General features: G+C 39.4%; 1 protein-coding gene across 1 annotated transcript in view; it reads right to left on the reverse strand.

Moving 5' to 3' along the window:
• The window catches only part of CAT (catalase), a 37,060-nt gene extending 24,859 nt beyond the window's left edge, over positions 1 to 12,201 (reverse strand). The window contains exons 1-4 of the mRNA XM_034769697.1: positions 11,998 to 12,201; positions 4,943 to 5,114; positions 1,941 to 2,051; positions 475 to 605 (exon numbers count right to left, since the gene is read on the reverse strand). Coding sequence (XP_034625588.1) covers positions 475 to 605; positions 1,941 to 2,051; positions 4,943 to 5,114; positions 11,998 to 12,063 — 480 coding nt within the window. The 5' untranslated portion in view covers positions 12,064 to 12,201. The remainder of the gene's footprint in view (positions 1 to 474; positions 606 to 1,940; positions 2,052 to 4,942; positions 5,115 to 11,997) is intronic.
• Positions 12,202 to 12,528: the final 327 nt, after the last annotated feature.

Raw genomic sequence — 12,528 nt, forward strand, 5'->3', positions numbered from 1 at the left:
GACTATCCCCTTACCAAATAACATAAAAATGGATAATGAGTAATGAGCAAGATCTAAATTTCTGTTTCAGCATTTAAACAGGTTACAGGAACTTTTTAAAAGTGAAAACATTTTAAAATGATTCAAATTCAAATGACAGCTGGAAAATATCTTAGCCATTTTGACTCATATACTAGTGATATTGATCACACAAAAGGTAAAAATACAAACGTATTAAATACTAAACCTATTTACTAGCCATACTGAAGTTATACAGATTGTTTCTTTAAATGCGAATAAGCATAATTATTTCTCAAAGTAGCATCATTTTCAGTCAAAAAATTTCAAATCTATACTGAACAATCAGGGTAAAATAAGTTTTCAGTGCCAATCTGTATTTTATGCTTCTCTGTACACTTTCTTCACTACTTGTACAAATCCTTGGACTTCTTTATCTCACCTGCTGAAACCACCTACACACATGGTCTCACTCACCAGCATGGCATCACGGATAAAGAAGATGGGAGTGTTGTTGCCTACAAGATCCCAGATACCCTCTTCTGTGTAGAATTTCATTGCAAAGCCTCGAGGGTCGCGAACTGTGTCAGCTGAACCAGACTCTCCAGCTAGAAGAAACACATATATGTAAAAGTGTCAAGATGGGGGGGAGGGGGCGGGAAGGGACAGCGTTCTTTTTAAACCTTATCCACACTGGAGAATTTTAGTATATTTGCCTCACTATTTCAGGCACCTGAATGCTTGTAACACATTTGGACCTAAATTGTAGACATAAAGTGAGCAATGCATCTGCATATCCATGAACAACTCTTGTGCAACTAAGTTATACCAACCTGACCTATTAGAAGTTTTTACACCTGAATTCCTTACATGTAGACAGGAATTCCTATTTAACCCACTTTACTTCTGAAAAAGTATGTCTACACAGCAATTTAATACGCTTTAACTAATACGCTTTACCTTCACACCACTAGTTAAATTGTCAAATATCCTGAGTGTCCATGGATAGACAAGCCCTATGATTGCTATACAGACATGAGAAAACCTACGTAAGCAGTGCTGAAAAAGCTCAGCAGCCTACTTTAGTACATGCTCTGTTCTGTCAGTAACTCCAATTGCCTCTCCAGATCCTAAGCACAAATAAGTGTTGCTCGGCTGCCAGAGTTTTGAACCACACAAGGAAATCCCCAGGGTTACTAAAATCTATAGACTCTTTACATGGTTACAGAAGACTCAAGAATCATCATGATTTCACCATCTTCAAGATTTTAGAACTATCACAAAAGATCCAAAAAGTTGTAAGTAACTATAAAAGTATTGCAAAATATGAACAGCTATGATAATTTTAGAACCTCCCACTTTCTAATGACAAAAAAAAAAAGATCAAATTTTCACATATAATGTGCAAGACATTGGCCTTTGAAGTCGTTTGTAAAAAGCTGTAACTTAACCCTCTTAGGATTTGGGAAAGGATAATTTTATTTTATTTTACAGGAAGCTTTTTTTTTTTTTATGGTCCTCATTCCAATAATATTTACGTTAATGAATTTATCCTCAACACTGCTGCCAGGTAAGAATGAAAAATAGCGATAATTATTCTAATGGAGGACCAAGGCAGAAAGGCGTTAATCATGGCCTGCCCACATTCATAAAGAAAGCCTATGGCAGAGCAAGGAATAGAACCAAAGCCTCCTGAAAATATCATACTTCCTCTTACACTTGGGAGGAAAAACGTCTACGGTAGCCTGATGTTACACGAAATGGCAGCTGCTTAACACTACTCAAGATTTTAGAATAAATCTAAGGGAGAGGAGTAAGTTGGCAGAGGGCAGGTGAAGTGGTCAAAAGTACATGAAATTATAGACAGTTCCACAATGTATTACACTAGCAATTCTATACATGTGTTATATAAGAGGCCACACATACTAATTACACCACCTTACCGACAGTGGAGAATCGAATGGCTATTGGTGTTCTTTTTCCAATGTGCTCAAATACCTTCGCCTTACAATATTTGGTGATATCATGAGTCACTTCAAAATAGCCAAAGGCTCCTGAAAAAAAAAAATCAAAACAAAATTACTTTTATACATGATTGGATGAACAACTGAACAACAAAGAGGCCAGATGACTTCGGCTAATATCAGGGGGCACAACCAAAGTACTAGATGTTGGAGAAGGGCAACTGTGGAGAAATAATTATGGTAGTTGGAGAAAACTCGTAACAACATTCTCTTTCACCTCAAGCCACCACTCTGAAGACTTCTTTACTTTACCCCTCTCTGCCTCTAGATACTCTATCTTTGTAGCTTTCCCTCTTTCAATATTATGAAATGAACTTGTTGCTCACTGTAGCTGTGTTTCCTGGGCTCTGACACTACACCTTCCAATTAGATTGCTCAACATTCTCTTATGCAGGAAACTGAGGTTCCTGATCCTAGGATGCAACAGAGATATGGAGCATGTCAAACTTCACAAATCTTAATATACAGCATTTCAGTAGAGAACATCAGTGCCCAGTACAAATACACCTAGGCTGGCATGCTGCTGTGAACAACAGAGGTTTCTGTGGGCCATCCATCCCAGAACCACAAGAGAGCATCACATGGCTATCAAGACTTCCTTAGCATAAAATAAATCATAGCCTAGAAGGCTAAGTTTGACTTAGTATTCAATGTGAGTGGTATTTTAAAGGTATTTCCCCATTTATGTATATACAGGACACTGGATATGTTTTTATAGTTGCAGGTTGTACATGATCTCAGATAATAAAGACAGGTAACTAAGATATTTGTTTAGTGTTTCACAGCCTTGATAACTTGAGACACCTCAGAAGAGTCTGATAGGAAATGGAGGAGAAAAAGCTGATGGAAGTTGTTGCTAAGTTATCAGCAGATGAGTAAGAGTACCTACCTATGAGGACATCCATTCCACCAAAGACCTCATGTAAAGGCAAAAAGATGTAATCATCTCATTTAGGAAGTGGGAGATCCCACAGAGTAAGTTTTATTTTCCCCTCTCTAAAATTCTTAACTGTAATTTGACTGGTAAAATCCTCTACTCAAGAGCAAAATTCCTGACATGGGAAAGGCAAAGTCTCATTTTATGAAGAAGCACTGCCTGTAGCTTTCTACGGTTTCTGTAATACCACTTAACTAAACAAATGTGGAAACTTCATATTACCTATGAAGCAATGATAAAGGGTAACTAACAGTTAGCATGAAGGGAAAAAAATCTGCAGAGGGAATTTTCTGTCAAACTTTTAATTATACACTCATAATTGACCTGGCTTCGTGGGAATTTGGGTCTATGTAAGTCTTTTTCTTTGGGGTTGATGACTTTTCTCCTCCTCTTCTGTTGCTGTATAATTTCTCTCATATTCTAATAGTGCCAATACTGTGGCTTTTACCACAAAATTACACAAAATCAGGGATTATAAATTAGAGGGGGCTAATTTCTAATGCCCACCAGCTAATAATTTGCAGTTGTAGGTGGTATAGCATAGCTAGCAGCTATGATCCTAAGGATTCAGACAGCCATGTGAGTAAAGTGTATAAATACTTATGACTATATTTGTGCTGAATGAACAGATAACCACAGTGAACCAGAACCTCAAAAGGTATTGAAATAAATGGAAGTTCGGAGCCTAAATACCTATGAAGATCTAGGTCAATATACTTATTGTCATTAACATACAGAGTGTTGCCAGTGTTGTTAACAAACTCTTACCTATTGATTTGAGGGAGGCACTTGTAGTTGATGGGGAAGGGATGTGGGAAAGAGGGGCATCATTTCTGATCTCCAATTAGCAAAACAAGTTAACAAGAGTTAATTTTATGAGCGTTAACTTGGGGGTGAATAAAAACCTCAGCTTGAGACACAAGCATCACTCCTGGACAGGGGGGAGAGGAAGAGATTTTAGACATATGTGAGTACTCCTTTATATGTTTTCATTTGCATGCACTGAAACTTAGAGTTTTACTTAATGAAACTTTATATGTAGTTCACTAAAACTAGATACTTATTTTTATGAACCTTGAAAATCCACTAATCCTTCATGTTAATGCCATAAACCCATATGAGACTAACAAAAACAGCATGTTACATCATGTAAATTGAAAATATAATCCAAATTGTCAAATTGACACTAGAAATAAGTAATCAATGCTATTCTGACCATGAAACTTTGTTCAAAAACAAGCTATGGAAGAGTCTCACTACAGTTTTTGCTAGTCTCTCCCCTTTTATATGAGGCAACTTGATTACTCATTTTAAATATAAAAATCTTATTAAAGCACAGATGATAGAGAAATAGTTCCTCTAAAAAGGAGTAGAGAAGTGAATAAGAACATTTTTACTGTTGCTAGTAAAAGTTTATTCAGATATGAAGTTACAGGTTTTTTTTTTTTTTTTTAAATAGGTTGTCCTAAAGGGTAATTGTACTGGCATTTATCTGCTTAGTAAACTATATAAGTACTGACATCTAATCATTCCCTAGGTAAACACTAGATCTGGTAATTAAGGCTTTATTCCAGAACAGAATTTTGAGCAATTGTAAAACAAATGCCTCTACTCCTCTTACTTTAAATAACTAAGTATAGACACTGAATTGGTGTCAGATTCTTAAGTCCTCTGTAAAGAGAAAATACAACACCGAAGTGTCTTGCAGGGCTTTTCTTACAAGGTAAGCTACTTTGTCTCCCCAGTTATTTCTCTCTCTGTCAAATGTGGGGGGTGGGAGGAGATGGGGACAACAACACTTTTTTTTGTTTTCTCTGGCTGGAGTTCACATGCACACATCCCTGATAACAGGATTTGGCCTAATATTAATTTCATACATCATGCCTTTTTTGCCTCATTACATAATCTTGATTGCAATATTAATTCACTGGCATTCTCTAGCAGACTTTTATGCAGCTAAGGAACACATGCCTTTTAAACCCACCTGCTCCTTTGGCATGCACAACTCTCTCAGGAATCCTCTCTCTGTCAAAATGAGCCATCTCATCAGTGAAAACAACATCCTGAACAAGAAGAGGGCCCCGTGGCCCTATTGTCATGACGTTAAGTTTATCGCCTACTGGGATCCCAGCTCCAGTGGTCAAGGCATCTGGTTTCTAAATGCAAAAATGATTTTTAAGAAATCAAGTTACTACAATGGAAAAACTAAAATAAACTTCCATATCTTTTTAAGTGGTTAATCAAATAGAACTCAGTGAAAATAACTCTAATCATATAGATTTGTGGAATACTATGACTCCTGAAGCTACAGGAAAAACTGCTTCCTGCATCAAGGCTGATTATTTAATCATAACAGTTACTGTGGGAGTATGAATAATTTTAAATGTAAAAAACAAAACCCTGCATTAACATTAAAGTTCGATTGATAGTTGTGTAAAGCTGGAAAAATACTACAAGGCATACTACTCATTGAATGTAGTTTTTGTACTGCAATAACTAAACAAGCATTTAGAAGCAGATAAGACATGCTAACTTTCAAGAGTTTAATGTCACTGGACTTAGAAATAACTCGTGTAACTTTTAAACGTCATTTTTTTACATTGGAACTTGCAAAATAAGCAAGTGGTTTGGTTTTCAAACTTATGTTTAAGAACTTAATCACTAAAATACTTGTAACACTAGGAGTAATGGTAAAAGTACTGCACCCCTCCTGCTCTCCTGCTTTGTTTTGAAGAATGTTAATAATCTTAATAGATTTTTCCAAGTCTTCAAAATCCAGGAACTCAGCAAGCAACTCTGAAGTAAAATTTCAGCGAAGCTCTCATGTCTCACTCTAGAAGCCAAAAATACATTTGTACTATATTGGAATGATAACCCTCCTAATAGTTAAGTCTACTCTTCCCCTCTTCTAGCCTCAATACTGAACAAGTAGTTCAGAACGCACTGAAATGCCATCAGCATTGACAATGTAAGCAGTGTCTGACAGTGTCCAACAGCCTCTCTGTGCCCTCAAAGTGATATGGCTTGTCCACTCCAGTGGACAGTCAATTAAGTTAAACACCCATTGCTACAAAGTGTGATCATGACTGCTGTAGCAAAAGCAATCAAGCTTATTTTGCTAGTTTAGGCAGCCTGAGAGAAGTGGAAGTGTCTAAAGATTTGGTTTCTGCACTACGATTATGTAGGAAGCCAGGCAGAAGAGAGGCAGCAACATCAGAACAATCTTGAAATCCTTAATTGAGTCTCCCTGTACACAACACCAGCCAGAATGTTATTTTAATAGCTTCCACAAATCCACTACTTAGAGGACATGCGCCTTTTGTATAACTGCATATGAATGTTTTTCTTCTCCATCACTCTGCAGATCACGCTAAACTGTATTAATGCTTACAGTATCTGCTGCAACTTTTTAAACTGAGTGACTTTTCTACACTCACAGCTTCATTGACTGGTCTAACCATGGAAAACATTTGAAAGCTAAACCTTAAATGAGTTATGTAATCCTTCTTCATCCCACAAATACAGTCATTTCATGTATGATAGAGTCTGGCAGTCTGAATATTTTCTTGACAGGATTTTGGGGCATATTTTAGAGCGACACACTCATAAATAAACTCTACATGGATTAACTTTAAGAAGTTATGTTTGATACACTACATGCTGTTTGAAAGGCCTTTATTACTTATTTAAAGGCATTTGTTTGCTTCTGTAAGAGATTGTGCTGCTCTTCTGATAAAATGGCATGTAGCTTTAGAATAGTTAAGTTCTGAAAGTTGGCCCCACATGACTAAGATTTTAAACACCTAGTTTATCTTGAAAAACATAATACTTGTGCATGCACAGAAACAAGTTTTTCATTATTCATTCCATAGATCAGAGGGTGGGGTTTGTTCTTTAGTTTTAAGTGGGACGTGTTCTGTACAACAGGAACATTTATCCATGCTTCCCTGAACGGGTCATTACTTCTAGTAGCAAGGTCCACAGATCTTTGATGTCTTCAGCCTACTTGCAACTGAAGAGGTACAGTCAGACTTGTCAGTTACTGGAATAATGTAAAAAATCCAAACTTTGAAGAGCATCCAAGTGTTCATAGTCTGGGGAGTGAGGGGCTAAATATATTTATCTAAAAACTCCAAGTAAAAGAGTACCTATCCAAAATTCTGAATTCCCTTGACATACATTTTAAAGACACAATACTTTGACTTTACAAAACAAATTAGCCAAGGCAATAGTAGTCTTCTACCATGACCAGCATCACACAATGTATTCAGGTCAAGTCACTTGTATATTAGCATAGATCAAAGTGAGGGATAAATGTGTACGTTGTGTTCAGATGTTTTAACTTCAAGAAAACTAGTGGAATGTTACTTGTAGTATTCTCACTTATCTATTCCTGTTCTAATGTAACAGAAAACATTTACATTGAGTATTGTAACTAAATAATCCATCAAACAGGAATGAAACCTTGAGGAATGCAAATGAAGAGTAGTAGTATCTTAAAAGCAAGTGATCATTGTGTGTAATGATTGGAGGTCAAAAATTCAAAATGCATTCCTCACTCTATCATCAAAGGAAAAGCTTGTATGGTAAAGACACAGTCAGCTTGCTTTTTGTGTAAAGGGGCTAGAAATATGGATTCCAGAAATGATCCATCATCTCTGACAGTTTAGACTCCTACAGGGAAGCCTAGCAGATGCAAAGCGGAGATCCCCAAAGACCATCTGGGTACCCTGAAAAGGCTTCTTTGGAAAACTGACAGATTATTATATCACTGCCATCATTTGATTTACAAACTATGACCCACTTATTAATATATTTTATCTGCTTTAACCTCTAACTCATCTCTTTTTCTTAGCGAATACACCTATAGTTAGTACACTATAGAAATGACTGCCAGTCTTGTCTTTGGTGAAAGGTCTGCGGTACCAATTGATCTGGGGTAAGTGGCTAGTCCCTTGGGATTGGGGGCAACCTGATATGTATTGATTTTTTGGGGGGTGGGAGTGGGAAGGGAGGTTCTCTCTAAATCAAGTTTATCTGTGTGGCAAGATAGGCTGGAGAGCCTAAGGGACTGTGTGAGACTCCATTGTAAGACTGGTATAGTGATGAAAGAGTTCACATTTGTTACTTACTGGCTTGGTGAAATCCAATTATAGAATATACCACCAGTCTGAGGTGTCTGCCCTGTTTTCTGACAGTCCGATCTGAGACTGGCACTCACAGTTGTGAGGCACTCCAGACAGCATGACAAATTCCTCCTCATCCAAACCCTCCCACATTTTATCTAATTACCAGGCAGCAGACATGTACAAGTAAAACCCACAGCATCTCGCTGGGTGGGTGTGACCCCATCAGCTCTGAGTTTAAATTATCTATAGTAGCAGCTGTGAAAATTCTGCAACATTAAACTTTCATATATTTTGAACAGATCAGAATATATTCTCAATCCTTCAAAACAACCACATGGCAGAGAGTATTAGTTTGTATTGGAATAAACTTACAGGCCCCATTTAGAATTAGAGCCCATTTTGCCACACAACGTACTAAACACATAGCAAGATAAGGTTCTCTGCCCCAAAGAGCTTACAATCTAAACAAACAGGCAAAAGAGTGAGAAAGGAATATAACACATCCCAACCAGCATTTTGAATATGTTGCTTATGTGTTAATTCCACAGGGATTTTTTTTTATTGTAGGCCACTTATGGATTATGGGGGCCAGGATTATGTGAGGCGGGGATGAGATAATAGAAGCAAGTAAGTGAGGGGAAAAATACTCAGGAAGAGTAGGCTGGAAGCAGAAGGCTTGCAAGAAGGTCAGAATAAATAACTCAGAAAAGTCCAGTGGGACATAAAGGGATGGTATACTAGAGTTCCAAAAGCTCTTTGGGCTTCTTCCACTTTCGGTGTTCCTGATTCTCATCTCTCCTGAGCACACACATTTGGGAGTGAGTGCCACGGGAAAACTGGTGCCCCCTGATCAAATCCATGTAAATGGAAGGAAATGGGGAGTCCTTACTTGTGCCTCATTTGCTACTCCAGATGCTTCTACGATAGTCATCCTTGGCTCCCAAGCAAGATAGCATGGACGTTTCTATGGCAGCTAAATTGGACACATGTACCTGTGTGGTCTGCTACTTCACTTGCTATTTAACATGAGAATGTTCTCTTTGCTGGATTGAAGGCCTCCGTCAGAAAAGATGAGTGGGCACAGCCATGTTTGTTCTTGTAGAACACTGCTATCATGTTGTCTGTGAGCACTAAAAATCCTAAGCATATTCAACTATTTAAAAATGCTCAAGCAAAAATAGACAAGAAGTCAGAACCTGGGCACTCTAAGGCTCCTCTCCTCAAATCTGACTGGAAAGGGAAACGAGGCTCAGTTTATGTAACCTCAGCTACCTCACGCACATTGCTGAGAAGAGAGGCTTGTGCAGCACCCAAAAAGCAGAGTTTTTTTTCTAGAAAAATCCAAACATAAATGCCACATCTCAAAACAGGCAACACAGTGACAATTTCAAAGAACCACCTGTAAATAGAGAGCATTACTACTAAAAAGAGTAAGTTCAATTCTTAAGGTGACTGAGGAAACTTGAAAACATTTGAAGAAGTGGTCTTTTACCCATGAAAGCTTATCTGTTAGCCTTTAAGGTGCCACCAGTCTCCTCGTTGTTTTTGTGGATACAGACTAACATAGCTACCCCCGATACTTGAGGAAACTGTATCAGTGGGCCTGAGAATCTGGAGTTATCCTGCCATTTTATGCAACAAAATTCACATTTTAAAGTTCATAAAGTTTATATTGTGTAGTACTGGGCCCCAAGGCTTTTACAAAAAGCAAATCGTAAGTCTTGAGAAGAACAATCAACAACCAGGCAGAGCACACTGGAAAGAGTTGCATGTGACTTTTCATATTAACTCTCAAGTGCATTAGTAAGGACACAAAGGGTGCTATTGGATAGGATAATCACTTCTAAAACAAATCTAACTTCTTTACAATTATTATTATTATTCTCCAGAGTCGAGGATTAATGTTGTTTTCAAACTTTTATTCCCACTCACTTAAAAAAATACTTTCAATGACAACCAAATGGCGCTCAAACCCGCAACCTTCCCATGAGTTTCTGAAATCTATGGGAAATTTGCAGGTTTTAACTTTGTTTTTTTTATTTTTTTTTATTAAAGTGAGAGGAATATTAGCTTGAATCCAATCCCTAATCTGCAAGTTTAGTTTAATATAACATTAATCCTTTCACAGTAAAAGGACTTTAGCCTTTAGATTAGACTGATTGTTGTGTGGTTGTGGTTAATGGCAAACTTAAGGTACATATTTTGAGTGTAACTAGTTGCTGTCTACAAGTTTACTTTAAAATTCTACACTCTGAAAGCATCTTTAGTTTCTATTCCAAGGTCCCGTTTTTACTAAATGGCATAGACCCACTCTTTCATCAGTATGATTTTTGCCCTAAATGTAAATATTGCTTTTATCAGAGATGTCCGCCTGCTCAACAGTGAATATTAAAGTACACAAATACACATTTTTGTGAAGTGTACTAGTGATATCAACCAGTGTGTTCATTTGTAATGATCTCCTCTGGTTTTTATGAAATATCTTTTTATAACATTGGATCAACTGCATATTAACTCAACTGAGCAAAGTGGGAGCTAAGCTACTTTTCAAATTAGTACTTTGTAAAAATGAGTATTAAAATGCTTATACTCATCAGTATTGGGATATGTCTGAACACTTTTTTCCAATCCCCATTCTGTAAAGACAGAACAAGGAGGAATCTGAAACCTATATTTTGATTTGGTTAAAGAGTGGGAGGTAAGTGACTAAAACCACCATAACTATTGCAGTACTCATTGACTTATATAAACGTTTTAATACTATGCATTTATAGGATTAAAAGCACTATATAATGTGTGGCCACATAATCTACTTTTAAGACTGATAAATGCTAGAGCTTCCCTGTTGCAGCCACCTGACGTAGCATCTATTTTATTGCCTGTATATGACTCTCAATCATACTTTTGCTTAAACTGAGGTATAAACCAATATGTCTAAGGCCAGACAAAACAAAGTCTTACTATACAAAGTGGTAACAGCAGAATCTTAGGTCCTGATTTTTCAGAAATACAAAGTATCTGTAGCTACAGTGCACTTCAATAGGAGTTTGGGGGTATTAGCAGTTTGGAAAATCAGGTCTCTAATCCCTTTCTATCCAAGCGGGAATACAAACTACCATTGAGAGCAAGGGACTAGGAGGCTGCAATCTGGGGTTCTACTCCCAGCTCAGCTGCTCTGTACCTGTTTTGTCATCTGTAAAATGGAGATACCTCCTTACAGGTGACCTGTGAGACTGAGGGGTCCGTCTACACTACAGTAGCATAGGTACAGTGCTGCACCACCCCAGGGTAGACATTTCAGTCAATGTAGTTAAGCCATTTCTCTGGCAGTACAGCTTCTTCTGCCGACCTAGCCACATTACAGCAGTTGGGGGTGCAAAACTGACACAGGCCTGATAAGCAACGTGTCTCGCTCAATCTAATTTTAAGCGTAAACTAGACCCAGGCCCTGCTGACGCTGAAATGAAGTGCTCCGCTAAAGGGCAAAGTATCATCCTCTCCCGCGCCCATGCGCGGCTCTCCATGGCTGCAGCCCAGCGAGCCCGAAGGGAGCCCCCGTCCCGCAGACACTCGCCATCGAATCAGCCAAGCCTAGTCCCTCCCTGCGCGGTACCATCTCACCCGGCCCCCTAAAGTGGAAGGTACCATCCGCCACATAGTGGGAGCTACCATCTCACCCACCCGTCTCCTCAGGACGCAGCCACGGGCGCGCGCCCTGTGACCGTTAGCCTGCAAAGCGCACAGGCTGGGGCAGGGGACGCTCTGGGCTGTCCCGAGGCGGGGCGGGATAGCGCCAGGCGCGGAGCGAGGCCCCTCGGAAAGCGAAGACCCAGCCTCACGGGTCCCTCGTTGGCCCGCTTAAGGGGCTCCCTGAGCCGCGGGGACCCGAGGCGCGGAACCCCTGGGGTACCTGAAAGCCTCGCTGATCCTGCCATTCCTTCAGCTGGTCCTCGGCGTGATTCCGCCTGCCGGCCATTTCGTAACTAGGCGACCTCTGCGGTGGAAGCGGTTCGTTAATAAAGGGCTAATGCCGCCCGGTTCCCCTCTGCCTGCGCTGAGCTTCCACTCTGATACGCAGCCGGAGAGCTATGCGCTGCTGTAGCAGCCAGCTCCACCTTTCAGCTATGCCCGCCCCTCACTGCCTCATTGGTCAGCAGCCCTCCGACAAGCTCCATCTCGAGTTCTGATTGGGTTCAGAATACGCCAATCACCAAAAGGAGGGGGGAATGAAGTAAGGGGCAACTCGCGAAGCAGAGGGGGATGGGTACTGTGCTCTACTGCTTACACCCAAGAATTTTCTTGGCATAGCGGCCTTTTGTATTTCATTCCCCCCCCGCCCGACGTCTGAAGTGTGCCAAAGGTCAGAGAAGGAAAAACAATGATGGGAGGACTCTGGTCCTCAGTTTTGTTGGACTTCAGAATAGTTCCTTGCTTCTCCGTT

Source organism: Trachemys scripta, chromosome 4, assembly GCF_013100865.1.
Source record: "Trachemys scripta elegans isolate TJP31775 chromosome 4, CAS_Tse_1.0, whole genome shotgun sequence".
NCBI classification, from domain to species: domain Eukaryota; kingdom Metazoa; phylum Chordata; order Testudines; family Emydidae; genus Trachemys; species Trachemys scripta.